General features: G+C 47.9%; 1 protein-coding gene across 1 annotated transcript; it reads right to left on the bottom strand.

Annotated features, from left to right (window-relative positions):
- Positions 1-1,271: 1,271 nt before the first annotated feature.
- LOC138566344 (death-inducer obliterator 1-like) lies at positions 1,272-17,344 on the bottom strand. Its single transcript, XM_069643491.1, has 2 exons — positions 15,583-17,344; positions 1,272-1,988 (listed from the first exon to the last, which is right to left on the bottom strand). The coding sequence occupies exons 1-2, from the start codon at positions 17,178-17,180 to the stop codon at positions 1,457-1,459; spliced, it is 2,130 nt and encodes a 709-aa protein (XP_069499592.1). The 5' UTR covers positions 17,181-17,344; the 3' UTR covers positions 1,272-1,456.
- Between the last annotated feature and the right edge of the window lie 494 nt (positions 17,345-17,838).

Raw genomic sequence — 17,838 nt, 5'->3', positions numbered from 1 at the left:
GTTTCTCCGCTGGGATAACTTTTTGCAGAGGTTCCCTGGTATATTGTTGAGGTCCCAGTAAGATGCTGCATTGCCTCAGCGAGCAGAGGGTATTCTAGCTACAACATTTCACATGGACGTGCTTATGTAGCATGCAGGTCCCTTCCTCCTTCAGAACCAGCCCTCTTAAGCCTGAATGTGGTGTACTTCTCATGGTTCCACATTTGAGCCTCTCAAGCCACCCAATACTTCAAATCTAGTTGCTGCTCTCCATTCCTGAGCCTTCACCCCATCCTTAGCAGCAGTGTTATACATCCTGACAAGTGCAAGACTACATCACTCAGGGGTCTGGCCGCTGCACCCCTTTGGCATGAACCATAAGGCCACTAAGCCAAGCACCAGAACATGTTATAGTAAGGATTAATGGGTCGCTTGGGTCCTCAGCTGTCAAGCAGCCTTTTCTCTGGCTCATACGTTCCCATAACCTCTTAACATACAGCCTATTGAGAGCAGAGTTCCCATTTCCCCTGTTATTCCAAATACTTTTGTTGTACATGGGTGATAGTGTATATGTGAATAGGAAGCACTAACTTCAGCTAGGTGAGCTAGTTAAATAACATGGTCTAGAGGCCAGAGTAGTGTTGTATCTTTGACTTGTAAAGCCTCTTAATCCCCAGATGTCCCATGACCTTTCACTACACACAAACACCCAGACCATCAGCACATTAACACCAACCTGACCCCAACAAAGCGCTTGGCCCCAACTCTTTGCATCACCAGTTAACTAGACCAAGCTCATAAATAGTCAGCATCAAACCCAAATAAAGCAATCTGGAAAACAGGATAATGCAGCTATATGGTTACAAAACACTTAACGCAATACCATGGCCACCGAGCAATATTGCAAGTGTAGCTACAATCCACTAACCTCCCCGCCACTGCATGCCCCTCACCCAATGTAGCCTCCCCAACAGCAATCAATCAGCTTACGCGCAACAGCATGCACACAATATTCATTGAAGGCTGGCCCCACCACCGATGTGGCCTATGCACAACCCTTGCCTCAACTCTATGCAGTTTAGGGCATGTAGACTCCAAGGGACAGTGCTGCCTGCACGATTCACCGCCAGAAGGCAAATTTGCTTCTCTGCCAGAGCTGGCCCTTTTGTCATGCTGATGAAGCAGGCAAAAAGCTAATGTCCATACATTGGAGCCAATTGTGGCAGGTACTATGCACAGTGTCACATCATGCACCAACCAAGGCAAATTAGAAAAATGAAGACACAAGCCAATTAAAGTTCTCAACTATATATTCTTATCATAGCCAAACAGACTGGTTTGCATCCAACACGGCTTAAAAAAAAAGTTCTGACAATGCATAACAGAAGTTGTAGTTGTGATTAAAAAAGCAAACATTACAAATGTAACTAATTGTACAGAATTTACAGCTTGGTTGCTTAATGAAAAAACAATTTAATTAAACGTATATGAAGTCCCCTGCATCTTGGCCAGAATCGACCATGTCACGACAGAAGGCCAATCGGGCGCGGTCGCTGGCAAAGTCCACCTTTATGCGCCAACCCGAAATCTGGGTACCCTTGGTCTCCTGCACAGCAGTTACTGCATCTTCTTTGCGAGTGTAGAGGACCAGAGCCCTGCCTCGTAGACGATCATAGACTGCCTTGGCCACTTGCCCATGGCGACTGAGGCGTTGCACGATATACTCCTGGGTCACATCAAAGGGAAGGCCATCGAGCCACACACAATTCGTTATTACGCTTTTTCCAAACTCTGTTTTCACGTGGAATTTGCCAACCAACTCCCCATCAAGGGCTTTCCCAGCTCGGCAAACGCTTATCATGTCGCAGAATTCAACAAAGGCCGAGCGGGTGGGCTCCCCCTCTGGCGGTCGGCTCATCTCCACATCCAGCACATCACCAAAGCGCTCACAGATGTTGCCAAGCTTCTCTGGAGTGATGGTCCGATCCAGGTTAATAATCAACAAGGTCCTGTGAACAAAAAAAAAAAAAAGCATAACAATAAGTCATGACTCAAGATGTTTACCAAGCATATGTTGGATCACAATTAAAGTTATTTCTAAGACCAGAATAGTATGTGCTGTCAAGACTCCAGGCCAGACCAATACTCTGGCCTGTAACGAAAAGTCCAGTAAGGACAAAGGAAACAACAATAATGTGATGTGTGCTAGTTGAATACAGATCACTAAAACCACCCAGTTTCACAATTGGGCCCCTCAAGAGCGGGGGCAGCTTTTTTAAAAAATATAATTAAGGGGTTATTAAAAAAGTAATTGCCAACTTCAGGCTCTTCAGTTCAGAACGCTTTGCTCAATATGTGGCAACAGAGGGGTGAGGCGAGAATCCTAGCAGTCACTCAGGGCTTTGTAGGGCCGCTAAGGGAAAGGACGGGTCAGGATATTCACAGGAAACGTGCACATCAAGGTGCACTGCCAATAAAAGCAAATTAAATAAATGTGTGGGGTTAGCTTCATGAAATCCATGACACCAAAGCTTAGGGTAACAGTATCGATCCGTTTAAAGTAGATCCCATCAACTTCTATAAACAATGCACAATCATAACAGGAGCATGTCCAATGAGAGAAAATTACATCAACCACAAAAGCAGCATGGAACTTGTGGCATAATTCTGAGCAATGGAAGCTCCCCAGAAAGTATGCAACAAGGACTGGAATATACTAATTATAGGTGCATTAAAAGCACAAAGCATCAGATGGCCTTCTGCAGCCCCTACATGCTACTTTGCACCGCGTTTCCAGTTCTCGAAATGGAAGGCAGCCGGTTTGCTTATTTCATATACAGCCACTTGAGGAAACAGAAGATAAGCAAAATAGATCCACTACTCACATTGCATTTAATCATGCATTTCAATAGCAGCAAGCAGATCGGGTAACCAGTGATTACATTGCAATTAAAAAAAGGGGGTAATATAATGCTATACAAAAATAAAGGTAAAAGAGTGGCAGAATGAATAAATAATGAAATGGGCAATTATAAACCAATGCAGGTTGAGTTAAAGTGGGGGTAAAAAGTCCAATTAGGCTTCAGTTACACATAATATAACGGGGAGGATGAAACAAATGGCAGGTTTAAGTTAGTTACAGGGGGTGTCCCCCATAAATGTCATTAGCATGGTAAATATCAAATATGGTCAGAGAGAAAGGTTACTGAAAAGACATTTAAAAGCCACAAAAAAAGGGCCGCTAGATGGCAGCCAAACCATAGAAACAGTCTCCGTGTACATATGTAAATGAAATGTCGATATTTTGCGATTAACAAAAATCATAATCACAGGATCCAGCCAAGTAGAACGTGGACCTGAAGTACACTCAGACTGACCTATGCAGCAGGAGCCGAAGACAAACAGCCAAGTACAAGACCAGAGGGCCTGAACCCGTCCCATAAAATATCAAGGCGAGAATCTGCAATTAGGCACTTCCCAATTGAGACAGTCCTTAAACCAACAGCAATAGGCGCTTTTATTTGTCCATTTGAAATGTGCCAGAGCCCACAGTCGGAGCACAGAAAATTAAGTTGGAAAGAGGAGACAACCGTGTCAAATAGGAAGATGGATTTACTCAAAAATGATATTTCATCCCCTTCCTAAATTATAGTAATTATTTTCAGCACACAAGATTTTAGGAAGTTTGTTCTATAGGGTAGCAGATTGAAAGCAAAAGATCTGCTCATGCCTCTAGCATGCTTACTTGGGTGGACAGCTACATAGATCCCTCACTGTAAATCTAGCTGTGCGGTGAAACTCAATCTTCTAGGTAGCCTGGGGCTTGACCAACTGGCATTTATGTACAATTGTCAAGGCCTTGAAATGAAACTGCATAGTTTTATAAGACCCAGAGGCGCCCACGGCTGTTTTTGCTAGACCCCCCCGCCCCCAACATCAAAGCATTACAATAGTCTACCCGTGGCATTATTAGAGCATGAACAAGAGTGGTAAAATGACTAACCTCAGAAGCCTAAGTAATTATTGGGCTTTATTAGCAACGTCTTCAATATTAGCATCTGGGCTCAAGGATGATTCAAGGCGATACCCAGCATCTTTACCTTGTCAAGTCTTAAGAGGATTCTCAATGGAGAAAATGTGATACTGAGCATCCAACTTGGATCTCACCCCTGATGAACCAAATAGCATAAACTCGGCTTTAGTGGCATTCAAGCATATTAGCCATCCACTTCTAACTTGTGGCTTACACTTGGTTAATAAGCTCCACATTCTATGTGTACTTGCTGCTGAACTCAAAGACAAACTGTTATTCGCAGTTAGTAAAATGCACAACCCGCCTGTCCAGAAGATTGCAGAGTGGGCGGCAGTAAACATTGAAGAGGGAGACAAGTAGGCACCCGGTGGGACACCACATTCGAAAGGTGCGTCAAGTGATCATATTGCCCCATACTTTATGGGACATATGCCCAGTCAAAAACAATTTAATCCAGACCAAGGCCTTGGCCGAGTAGTCACCTGCTTTCAGCAATCTGCATTTATGGTTACCAGGTCAAAAGTTGCTGGCAGATCCATCAGCAGCCCCGACTTGCCGGTGTCCATGATTTGAAGCATTTAAGTTTACAGTGCCATAACAAGCTCTAAAGCCCGATAATGTAAGGTGCCAGATGAAATTGCCATGTAGCCACGATATCCCAAAAAAATTGCGTTAGAAATGGTTCCAAAGTTTGAATTTTTTAGTAAGAGGGCCACAGACTTTCTTCAAGGCAATGGGAACAACAATCCCTAAAACTTGCGTCAATAAGGCGCACAAGAAAGGGGAGAACATTTTAAAAGGAAGACATTCTCCCACTGATGTGGTGCGACTACTTCTCATAATGTTGGCTAGAGCTTCTTCCAAAATACTGGACTCCAAAGGCTGACTTGGCACATTGATCTAGAACCTCAGCTAAAAGATCAAGAGCGCTATGCTCCAATTCTTGCTAGGTTAGCACTGATCCGAGTTTGTGATGTGGCTATTTTTAGGATGACAGCTTTCTGAATGGCTTTGCAATCTGAGTTTGTGGGGATAATCTGATGCCACATTGCTGTAGATTTTCAAGATACCCAAGGATCTGGAGAGTTTGCCATTTCCACGTGAGCAATTTGATTATACCAAAAAGATTTAGCATGAATCTCCATTCTGTAGTTTCTCCAAGTGATTTCCATTTGTACCGCTTTTCTTTTTTGCGATCCAGCAGTGCAGTGGAATAGCATTTCTGGTCATTAGTTTTCTCTGACTGATTTAGTAGTAACCGGAGCAACGAGATTTAACAGCTCAAATTCAGAGACCGAACGGTCAGGAGAGTTGGAAACCGAAGTAGGTGCCAGAAGTGAGAAAACAGATTTCCAGATCTTCCCGGTGGATCTGGTTATACTTGAAGCAATGCTAACAGGATTTTTTTCTGGGCTAACAGACAGGACAGTGTAAAATGAAAAATGACAAAGTAGTGGTCGGACCAAATGCAAGGTTGGGTGGCTACATGGCCCAATGGCAGGTTTTTACTAGTAACCCAGTCTAACGGATTTCCCTAACGTGTGTCGGGTCACTACCACTCCCAATTTCAAAGTGGTTATATGTAAACAGTTGAGCAAGCCGAGCGGCCTAGGCGGTTACCAAACCACCTATTGAAATCCCACTTCTATAGCACGTGGTGGGTTTATGTAGAGGATAATATATCAGCCAAATCGTCGTAGAACATGGGAGTACCCGAGGGGGGCCTATATATAAAGATAATTTGGTGTGGTTTTAAGAAAAAAAATCATTTCACATTCCTTAAGTCAGAAAGAAATAGCAACCCCACCCCCCTGCTACCGTCTATTCCGTAAAAAAGAAAATTGGCCAGGTGGTGTAGCTGGGTCCACTTATTCTAGCAGCCAGGTTTCTGTAATTCCTATATCGATTACATGATTCAATATATAGGGCACGATTCACAGAGCGTTTTCCTATGGAATGTGCCATCAAAACGATTCTGTGAATCGTGCACATAAAGAGCATGCTTGGCAAGTGATCTAGTGTTAATTATGGATGGGGGATTATTTCCAATGGCAGAGCCTTCTCCTGCACAATCATATGAGTCTAAAGATAATGACTTGGGTTACAACAATGCGCACTGCATGTCCACTTACAAAAACCTACACAAGCTTTGTGATAGTTACATAGTACACTGGAAAGCAAGGTAAACATCCACAAGTCAACTGGAGTAAATAAATGAACATGGTGGTCAGGTCAAGCATTTCTTGAGACCTAGATTAAAAACAACCCTCCAGGACTCTCATTAGGACAACATCGTTTACAGCAGGCTCAGACAGTGGAGTTCATGATTGAACTAGTTTTAAAAGCATTTGTTTCTGTGCCCAACAACCGGGATGAAGGACGAAACACGGATGGGTATCCATTAAGGATGCAACCACCTTCTATACGTCCATATATAGATGGACTTTCAGCACGACTTACAGGCGCAAGGATGCAAAGTAAAAGTTATTACTAGTTTACTTTTGATGCTGGCACGGCCAATATGAGGGGGTATGGAAAAAATGAACACTAGGAATAGACAGAATTTCCCATGCATTCATATTTGCCAAGAGCTGAAGACCAGCTGAAGTAGTGCACCCAGGGAATCGCAGCCCAAGAAATGTACCTCTGTAAAGGTGCATTGTCCCTCTGGAGAGAGGGGAACTAAATATCATATGCAAGGTTGTAAAACACTTTAGTGTTGGGGAGAATTATCTTCTAAGGCTAATTTCCATTACCTATAGAGTCCCCCAGCAGCTTTGCTGGATTTGAAGGGTTTTTTTTCTCCCGCTAAGAGACCCCCCCCCGTACAGATTTCTAGTGTGTGTTTTAGGCTATCTTGTGTGCTTACGGTCTATGGGGTTTCTCACCCTCATAGGAAATGATCTTTTTACATGTGTGGTACACAGCACCCTCCGTGCAGTACCACAGGGGTGTTATAGCAAACCCCAAACAGACTCCATACCCTGGGACGGACTGTCTCCCAGCGAATGTAAAGTACTAGCCAATAGTTATGTACAAAACCAGTACAACCCATCTTACCATGGAGGTACTGGGAAGGGTTAATAGTTTTTCCCTAGTGTACAGTCCCTCTCAAAAGTTTCTGGCTGGTGGCAGTGGTTACTACTGTAAATATTTCCCTATGGGATCTTCCCATTGTTCGAGGCTACCACTTTTACTGAAAGCCTCCAACATTCTGCTGGTTTATTTTAATATTACTCTGGTAGGTTTTTATTGCCAGAACTTTGATTAGAATTCTCTCTATAGTCCTAACCCGGGGATCCTTTGTTAGTCCTTTTGGCGGGCTTCTGCACAGAAGCCCTCCTCTCAGCGCCACTGAGTCTGGGGTAGACAGGATGTGTGGGAGGGGGAATAGGAACCCTAGACAGGGTTGCCTACGCAACCCAAGTAGCACTCTGCCCTGATAGGCTGGGGGGTTCTCCCTCCAGAAGAGCCACCCCACTGTGAGTGACAGCTAGGCTGTATGAATGGGGGTCTTGCTGCATTAAAGCAGGGTTCTGAGGACTGGAGGACAAGACGTCGCCACTGGAACTAAGAAGCCGAAGAGAGAAGCCAAAGACATCTGCAAAAACCACAGGTGAAGCTCTGCTGCAGATCATCACTTCGCCGACGCGAGAAGATCTTCTCCTTCAAGAGTCTTCTTCCCTTGAGCTGGTGGAGCCAACCAGTTCACATATCGCCATCCAGGAACTGCCTTTGTCGAATTGCCAGTGCCAAGCACTAGGAGACTAGATAGCCAGGCACCCGTCCACAACAACCGCGATTTATAGGAGCGTACCTTTTATTTGTTGGGCTGCACCACGGCTGGTTTCATCCCTGGGCAGTGCAGTAACTCGAACCTTCCTCCATGACGAGAGCCTGTCTTCCTCTGCTGGATCTCCCGAACTGCAGGAACTACCGCCACTGCAGGAGCCTTCCACTTTTAAGGTACATTGTTCCGCCAGGCCTGCCCTTTACGTTGGGTACTGCTAAAGGCGTTTTAAATCCTTTTCTTAACTACTGGGTTGGCCGCCCCCATCATCTAACATTGTCTTTCACCTTCTGCAACTGCCTTTTCGAATTGTTACTGCAGCGACTAGAACATTTTGCTCCTGGGCACTTTGCCCTGTACCAGACTGGCACAGGCCTGTTGACTGGCTAAATCTGTTACAACTGCCTTCTCTAGATTGCTTCTCACCTAGAAATGTTGGTGCACCTAATTCTTATGTCCCTCTTTAAACGTATGTGCCGTTTTGCTCGGCTTTCCCCTCAGTATTGCATATGCATATACTGCCTTGCCTAACTTGTTCACAATCTTCTTGTGAAGTGTTAGAGTATATCCCTGTACAACTTGTCCTTTTCCTCCCTTTTGAGAAATTGTTAGAGTGCCATTTCTGCTTGGTTTGCACTGTGCCGTTTTGCTCAGTTTTCACTCTCGCTCAAACTTGTCTACAATTTAAATAGGGAGTTGTGTACACTTGACTAATTTTAATTTGCTTTTATAATAGTGATGTGTGTGAACATCAGAGTAAAATATTCTTTTTGATAAAAAGCTTTGGTCAGTGTTTCCTTGGTCCATAGTATTGTAGTCCTAATGTGTAAACCCTGAATACTGCCCATCGCCCTCTTGAGATAAGTCTGACTGCTTAGCCACAGCTACCAACTAAATCTTTGTGGTACAGACTGATACCAAAGAGGATTTATTGCATATACCTGTAGTCTTAATCTTCTGTAGTGCTCCCTAAGGAAACTGCACAGGATTCTGCCTGACAGTTAATGTGGGTAATTGAAAAAGAAGGGCACTCCTGTACATCTGCTGTGGCCGTCTGACCTCTCCAGCAAGGGAACATGTGCATTTGTGACAGCTGTTGGAACAAAGGCCCATCAGACAGGTGTGGCATTTTAATCTGCAGGCAAATCTCCAAGCAAATGTGTAACCCCAACCTGGAGGCACATTAAATTGTTCATATAACCTAGGCGGGGACATAGCATAATAGCTTCTGCGGTTACACAACAGGCATGGCATTGGGATGATTTGACAAAGCTGTGTCACCTTGTCGCTGGAGACCATGTGCCTCTCACAAACTCTCCAATACATTTTCAAGCAGACTTGACTACTCAATTCAAACAGCAACAGGACATGTGGCATTACTTTTGGCACTTAACGATCTACTCCAGCAAAAATCAAGGGATTGTGGAAACTACAGACTACGGCTGCAAACTGTTGGGGGACCTACAAACTAACCATCAAGCCCCACCTCAAGGCAGACTCCACTGGAACATGACACTGCTGACTGCAGATTAGCATCCCAAGGGTGTCACCCGTCTCAGTGAAGAAAGCAAGAAAACGTTATTCGCAGTGATCCCGACTTGAGGTGTCTGCACCAGTCAGTGTCCCCTTTGATCTTAAACTCTATCGTTTCCTTTACAGGATGGGTCTTGTGTTTTAATTACTTTTTAAGAACCGTACCAGTCATTTTTATGTTGTCACCTCTACTGTTTGTGTTGCATTGATATCGGATCTCTCCCAAAGAGTACAGCCTGCCCTTGGCCCGTGGATCAGGTTGCGTTTTACCTAAACTGTTGGGATCCCTGCTGTTTTAGTAGTGGGGACCAGCTAAAATGCATGAAACAGTTACTGGTTTTGGGCACCCGTGGACCCCAAAGTGGAATGTATAGCCTTGTTTCACTCAGAATGGGGAGTACCCAACCTGCCAAGAAAGCTGGACTAAATACAGCCATTGCAACTGTTTAACAAGACAGGCGTGGGATGTAAAGAAAATTGACATTTCAGACTTCCCATGCTCGCAATTAGGGTGCAGTTTGAGGGGACCTGAGAAATCCTACTGTCACCACAAATCCTTTTACACACAATGGAATGTGCTTGCATCCCTCTATGAGAGGGCCATGTGCGCTGTGAGAGGAAGTCTAGGTAGTAGAAGGGGTACCCAGGTACAAACATGAGGTACAGGATGTGGAGCAGTCGCAGGATTGTTACACAAGACCCACAGGGGGCCCAAAAGGGACAACCTCAACCAACACCGAAGGTTGGGCTAAGACCGACGTTTAGTAGGAGGCCGGACTTCCGAGATTAGGCTAACGCTTATGTATAGGCGCGTTACAAATGCCATATTATATCATACATAGTGAGGTGGAGTGCAAAGAGTTACTGTGAAGGCATAGGCCAACTATGAGGGAGCAACAGGTTCAGAAACATGTGAACTGGAGTAAATCAATGCAGAGATTTAGGGAGGGTGGCAAGGACATTCATAGGTAGGTTACTCCACCAAAAAGGCAAATGGGCTCCTGTGCGGCGAGTGCCTGGAGTGGCATTTGTTAGTTCTTACTGACATCGTATTAAGTGCCTGAAAAATGCCGAACACCTATAACGTTTGGCCTTCTAGTGGTAGTTTTTAACAGGACTTCACGAAGGACAGTTTGTGGATAGAGTGGCCGAAGGCAGAGGTGGTTAGATATGTGTATTACACTAATAGCACGTTTAGAACCAATTAAAACATTAACTAGCAGAAGACTGTTCAAGAAGAAAAAAAAATGGTAGGCGTTATAAGTTTGACGAGGCGCGATTAAAACGAGCTCCAAAAGGTGGTGTCTTGGGTGGGCTGGGGCAGTAACTGGGTGGGAGTGGCCACAGAAGATTGCATGGTCATGGGAAGTCAATGGTGAGCAAATAAAAGCCTTTCTGTCCCTCTCCCCAGGTGTACGCTGCTCCAAAGGGGTGGAGTACCAATTTCAGTAACTGGTGACATGCGCCGGCCCATTACCAACAAGTGAGGTTCAATGGGACACTAAACATTCACTCAAAATCATAGTAACCAACAGCTTTCAAACTGCCATGCCACACCAACAGGATCGGCAAAGTACTATCAACCACCCCAAGCCAGCGACGGAGGGTGTGAAGGGAGAGCCACAGGTTACAACTGCGCTAGTAGAGGGCTGGCCGAGCAGGCTATGAGGGGAGGGATTCGTGTGCCGAGCCCGCATCGCGAGGTTGCATCTGCAAACTAGTTGGCGTTACTGGCACTACTGTTTTACTGACCTCAAAAGAAGAAAATGGCCCGAGTTCGTGGCACGCAAAAGATGGGGCATTCGCAGTGTTAGGGTGGTGACGGGCTAGGACTATATACCAGGGGCAAGGACTAGATCGAGTATTTGAAAACAGACAGCCCTAGGGTCTGCAGTTATAGTTATTAAAGCAGAACGCAAGGAATGTGGGGTGTGCGGTTAGTTTGGATGGGGGTGTTGGTGGCCTCTCCAGGGCAGTGGTGGGAGTTTGGTTTACAGCAGCCAATTAACAACACTATTAGCAGACTAGATGGTCTTACCTGTGCCACGGACACCACGAAGGAATGAAGACCTCTCCAGGCAGGGCCAGAAAGGCAGTTCCTGCAGCCTGGCTCCATGTTTGAAGAAAACGAGCAGCTGTGCATGGAAGGTGGTATGGAGGATAACGAATACTGCAGGTACACATTCTGCCTAGAACGCCACCCTGACGGTAAATCATTCAAAATTACCTAGCCATTGGACAATGTGTTGGCCACAACTGCCAGCGCAGCAGTATCTGGGAGCGGTAGAAAACACCCAGAAACGGCGTTAAGCAAGTCTCCTGAAATCCAGTGCTGCAGAATCCTGCGAGGTGAGGAAGGGATGGCAGGGGCAGCGCCCACTGCAGGCAAACCACGCTAGGTTCACTAGTGGTGCAAACAGATGAAACCAATTGGGATACACCATGGGAAGACACTAAAAAAGCTCACAATCCTGCAAGTTAGATACCTGGCTACCCTCTGATCTCAGCCCAGGGCCCTGCCCGCACAGTTGCACACCCACACTGACTCGCGGCAACCCTCGCACTTTAGCCCTAGAGCCCCTTACTTGCACTTTTAACACCTGCTGTCTGCACTCACCTTTGCACCCGTCCCCACACTTGCGCGATCTCAATGTCGCTAGGCCTAGTAAGATCGTTGTCTTTGTCCTCCCTGTTTCTCCTCCCTTGCCTTGAAACAATTGCGTATTGGCGTGCTACATGCCATAGCATACCAAACACTTCAATAAACTGGGCAGCACAGTACAGCCCACAGAAGACATGGCTGCTAAACTGCAACAGGCCCGCATGGACGAGACTACAGCCATTTACACCACGTGCACTGTGGCAAACACTGGAGTGTTTACTATAAAGCTTTACCACAATTGGCAGACGTGCTAGGTGGTCGAACTTTGATGCAGATTTTTTTACAGCTTGCCCGGGTGGCCGCCTACTGGGTCCCGTTACAGCACAAACACACCATTAATAGGACTATAGAAACAGTACAACCACGAGGAGATGCCCAATAGCAGAGGACGTGAACTGGTTAAAACTGCTCGCCACCCCACTAAAGGAACATCCCTCTGGAACAATCTAATCCAGGGTCTGCAGCGCTCCACATGGTTCAGTCTATGACCCCCCCCCCCCCGTGGTCGTTTACCATCGACTACTGGCTATGGCTGGTGGTCTAACCTATCGCACACAAGATCGGGCAGTGGCCCTGGTCCAAAGGTCAACGTAGTGGGTTCCTTAGCACCCGTCAACCAGGTGCCAAATTGCCTAACGAGCAAGAATCTAGATTTCCACTAACATCATTTTAATTGGGAAGTAATTTCATTAAGAAAGTAATTTCAATATCCATGGGGGCGGGCGGGCGTATGCGAATCATAAGTAAAGTTTAGCAATCCAAATGCAAGTCTTTTTTCAGACGGTCCTCAGATCCAGCAGTCATTGTCGTGTTCACTACTGACCATGTGCAGCACGGTCTGGGTGCAAGCTCCTATGTTCGCAGTGTGTTATGGAGTTGTAGCGTGTTGTTTTCGGATCCCTGTTGCCACTGCAATGCTCTGAAATGTCCATAAGACATTCCACAGGCATCGCTTCACTGCCCTTGATCGTCATATACATATACAGTACAAGTATACTAAAAATTAATATGGAATGGCGCTTCTTTGGGTCCATTTAAATATTGTAATGCAAGTTTTGGTTGGGCAGCGGGCATTGAAAATGCACCGTCTCTCTCCCCTTATGAGCGTACTGTGAAATGTGCATTCAGGGGACGGATAGTAGGGCTAGCACTCGTTCGCTCTCGGGAATACTTCATATCTACGTGTGGAGTCTGCGTGTCAGCCGCATTCACGTGGTGAATGCAGAGAAAAACCTATCGGAAAACACCAGTCAAACGGGATGGTCCCCCCTCCCACCATTTCACCTTAAAGCCGAGCCTGTGGCAATAAGGCGAAACTTCAGCGGGAGCACAACAGTAACATTTACGGTCCTGCTACCTTGGCAGTTGGGATTTTAGTGCCAGGAAGATGGTGGGCGAAGAAAGCGAAGGGCAGTTTGTAGAAAATCTATTGGCGCAACAAACGAAAGATTATATAATGGAACTTCTGAAGAAGCCTTGGTTAACTATCAAAACAGGGACCCCTTCAAGTATTCAAATTCTTCCCTTTCATTTCGCCTCGAAATATACAAAATTAGAAAATTGACGGATAAACTACCTTCGCTGTATTCACACTCAGCACTTGCTGGCCGTTACTTTTACTTATGATTCTATTCCCATGTACTGCACTTCCCCTCCCCTGGCACCCCTGCACTTGCGCGATCTGAACGAAACATGCCCTAGTAGGCTCGTTGTCCGTGCCGCCCTCCCTTGCCTCGTCGCGCCCTGAAACACTTATGACACATCATCCTGGGTTAACGAGAGTCCAGGAAAAGGGCAGCAGAGGCCCATTTTACACGGCGCTTGGCCAGGCTGGGAGCACGGGTCTCCTGTGTATGACTCCGTGGCTGAGCTCAAGCACTCAAAAAAGGCATCGCGAAGAGGCCAAATTTCAAGTAGGTTACTCACCTCCAATAACACGCACACTTCTACTCCAAACAGATAAGAGACTTTGAATTGGCAACTGTAGTGGTTTTGATGGTCACCTGATTTCAAAATGCCATTTAAGACAATAGGTCTATCCTGCAATTCAGATCAAATACAAAGCTGTGTATCGTGGCAATGCTCTACACTCGCTGTCTATAGTAGATCCACAAACCCTACGGCTGACAGCCTGCCACTGGTGTTGAGGCCACTTGCGAGTGATAGAAAGGATGTGCCCTGCCAGTTAATTCAAATTCCGACGCTGCGCTTGGCAGCCAGGAACAGAGCACAAAATGGGTTGCACCAGCAACTATGCTTTAAAGTGCACCCAATGTAAAGCTATTTGTGCCCTGTATAGGGCGCGTGGAGCACATGGGTTCGGCAAGGAAGGAGAATTGCACCCCGAAGGATGGTAACAAAGATGCCATTGCTTATGACAATGACAGAGCGTGGAGATAATGGAACCCCTCTCCCTACCTGTACAGCACCACCAACCACGAGCTACTTCTCCAGGGGCAAACTGGAGCCATGCAAACATACCTATGTGGCAATAACTTGTACAGGACCATTAGAAAACATTTAAAGCAGAAAGTACTGTACATAATGGGCAAAAGGTAAAGTGAACATCTCATGTAGAACACAGCAGCACGCCGTGTACACAACCCCGGATCTATACGGGCTCCTCACTACTAAGACGTTAGTTTTGTACTAGGAAGCATCCCTGCAACTTGAGGAGAACCATCTCCGGTTCCATAAGCACCTCAAAACCTTCCTCTTTGCTTCCGCTTTCTCCCCCCTGCTGAATCTGCACTGTTCAAAACTACCTGCCCACCCTGTCTATTTCGGGCGCAGGCATTACCTGTTGCAAACCTGCAATTCCTTCCCTGGCAACCCTGTACCAAGGGACCGTTTTTGTCTTCCTACAACCCCCCACCAGCACTTATGTCTGCACTTACCTTGCACTTGCCACCACATGGCTGTTTTATTATCTTATTTATTCGATTACCCGTGTACTGCACTTTCCCCTTCCCTTGCGCGATCTGAACGACACCTGGTCGAGCAGGATCGTCGTCTGTCATCCCTTGACCCCCCCCCCCTCCCTTGCCTCGTCGCGCCTTGAAACACCTGTTTATAGGCGCGTTATAAACGCCATATTATCATAAACTGACAGAGTTAGACATTCAGATCAAACGACTCTGCCAAGAGCCCTCGGTAAACTGACGGCCCAGATTGAAAGCACAGCACGTTCCTCCTGCTTCTGGACACGTTTTGCGGGAGTACGGGCAAAGATACGTTTTTACTGAGCTACGCCCACATCCGCTAAACCAACTCGGTCCCCACTCGGCTGCGCCCGCAGCGCCACACCAGCCCATGCGGGGTAAGAGCCATACGCAATCCTGATGCCGGTATCAGAATGGGCCTGGAGACTGTATACACAAATGGAGCACCGAGCTAGAGGATGCATGGATGAACTCCTTTTAGGTTCATACGTTCACAGCTGCATCGCAAACCATTAAACTGCATTATGTAAATTCAATCCAAGCATTAACCAGTGTTTCTCTCTGGCAGAGAAACACAACAGTGCTAACGAGACAGGGCAGCGTGAACAGAATAAATAGGACAGAGAAAGAAGGAATGAACAACCTGCTAGCTCGGGGGTGAAATTCGTCGGTTCTCTCGTCCCAGCCGGTCAGGGGGCGGCCGCTACTCTTCGACTCTCCTCCTATATAGGGCGTGATCTTCACCAGTCGGCCCAAGAGGTCGTCTCTGCGGCCCTTTATTAATGCGTCCACCTGGTCCTGCTGGCGGTAGAAGAACACCAGGGCGTAGCGCTCCTCGCCATGGCCGTGCACCTCCACGGTGCTCACAAAGCCGTACTTGCGGAACTTCTGGAAGAGGGTCTGCTGGAGGACCTCGTCGGGCACATCAACGGGGAAGTTCTGCACTTTGAGACCATGTGTCTGCAGGGGTTTGTCTGGAGCACGAGGACGGCCCTCTAGGCCCATTGAAGCCGGAGCAGGGCGCTGGCCCATCCCCATGGGGGAAGGGTGGGGATGCCTCAATGGGGACCGGCTCCTGCTCCTCCTAGGCGGCAGCCAATCCGCCCCGCGCCTGGCCTCCATCTCCTTCTGCAACTCAGCCCTCCGCGCTATTAGCTCCTTGTCCCAATCCCGCCTGCCCTCGCCCTCCCTCGGCCAGTCTGGGCGCCTATCCAAGTGCTTGGCCAATTCCGCACGCCGGCCATCTATGTCTGCCCGGCGGCCCTCGAGCTCGTTCATCCAGTCTGCCCCCCGCCCTCCTTCGGCTGGCCTGCCGTACTCACTCCTCATTGCTTCCATATCCCTAGGGAACTCGCCGCGCCTAGGATCCATCTCCCTTGCAAAGTCACCCCTGAGCGCCGCCTCCTTTTCTCTAGGAAAGTCTGCCCCCCTTGCAAAGTCTCCCCGCCTAGGATCCATATCACCACGAGGCCCGCCATCCAGCTCCCTGGCAGGAAAACCCCCTCGCCTGCCCTCCATCAAGTCTGGGTGGCCTCTAGCATCCATCTCCCGCCCAAATTCTCCGCGCCTAGCATCAATGTCTCTGGGAACGTCCACCCGGGGCCGCATGTCCATCTCCCTAGGAAACTCTCCCCGCGGCCTCCCCTCCATCGGAAACTCTCCCCGCGGCCTCCCCTCCATCGGAAACTCTCCCCGCGGCCTCCCCTCCATCGGAAACTCTCCCCGCTGCCTCCCCTCCATTGGAAAGTCGCCACGGGGCCTCCCCTCCATTTCTCTGGGAAAGTCTCCCCGGGGCCTCCCCTCCATTTCTCTCGGAAAGTCCCCACGTCTTCCCTCCATGTCCCTGGGGAAATCTCCCCTTCTACCTTCCATGTCCCGTGGAAAGTCTCTTCGGACGTCGTCCATTATGTCATCGCGCGCCACACGGTCTCTTAAATACTCTACCATCTCCCTTACTGGAGGTCCGGGTCGGCCAGGCTCCCTCGGGTCAAAGCGGCCACGCGGGCTGGGGCTGCGGGGCCCGAAAGGCCGACCGGGAAAGGGCTCTCTAGGACCATCGTGTGGGCCCATTGGCCTGCCACGAGGACCCGGACCAAAGCCCCCATTCATGCCGGGCTCGGGCCCTCCACCCCTCATGTGCATGGGCCCTTTGGGACCGCGTGGTCGGTCACCGAAGCCCGCCATTTCGCGGCCACGGGGGAAGCGATCGTCGAAGCCGCGGGGTGGAGCACGGTCTCCCATCTCTTGCTTGGTGGAGGTATAGGATGAGTGTGGCGGCGGGATTGAGTGCTTTAGTGGGCGAGCGAAGTTCGGTGTTCCTCTCCTGCTCGCTGCAACGCAACAAAAGACGCCGCTTGCTATGCCCTCGCCACAAAATGTCCGCCCAAGGACTTGTTCCGCGCAAGAGCGGAAGTGAAAACGAGACCCTTTCGTAAGCGCGTAATGGAGAAAGTCAGTGGCGCATGCGCAGAAGGCGGCGAGCGGAAGTGAAAACGAGACCCTTTCGTAAGTGCGTAATGGAGAAAGTCAGTGGCGCATGCGCAGAAGGCGGCGAGCGGAAGTGAAAACGAGACCCTTTCGTAAGTGCGTGTTGGGGATTTCAGTGGCGCATGCGCAGAAGGCGGCGAGCGGAAGTGAAAACGAGACCTTTTCGTAAGCGCGTAATGGAGGTTGTCAGTGGCGCATGCGCAGAAGGCGGCGACGTTGTGAATGGAATTTCAAAATTGTGTCGGAAGCGTGCAAATGGACCGGTCATCTTAAAACACATGACGCTTGGGATTGTTTTGGAAGCACTGTATTATAAAACAATCGGCATGTATTTCACAAGGCTTTTACAGAGCGTATTCGGTTGTATCAACTTTATATCTCTGTACATGATTTATAGGTCAGCGTTTTGAAT

This window comes from Ambystoma mexicanum, chromosome 1p (assembly GCF_040938575.1).
Source record: "Ambystoma mexicanum isolate Mex_15411 chromosome 1p, UKY_AmexF1_1, whole genome shotgun sequence".
Classification (NCBI taxonomy): domain Eukaryota; kingdom Metazoa; phylum Chordata; class Amphibia; order Caudata; family Ambystomatidae; genus Ambystoma; species Ambystoma mexicanum.
Note: the sequence above shows the minus strand (reverse complement) of the source record. Positions and strands in the feature narration are given on the sequence as shown.

Bases quoted from the DNA above. Each gene is read 5' to 3' on its own strand.
- LOC138566344 (XM_069643491.1), bottom strand. From the start codon at position 17,180: ATGGGAGACCGTGCTCCACCCCGCGGCTTCGACGATCGCTTCCCCCGT. The intron at 1,989-15,582 runs GTTGTTCATTCC...TTTTGTTCACAG, and splicing joins TTTCACCCCCGAGCTAGCAG to GACCTTGTTGATTATTAACC.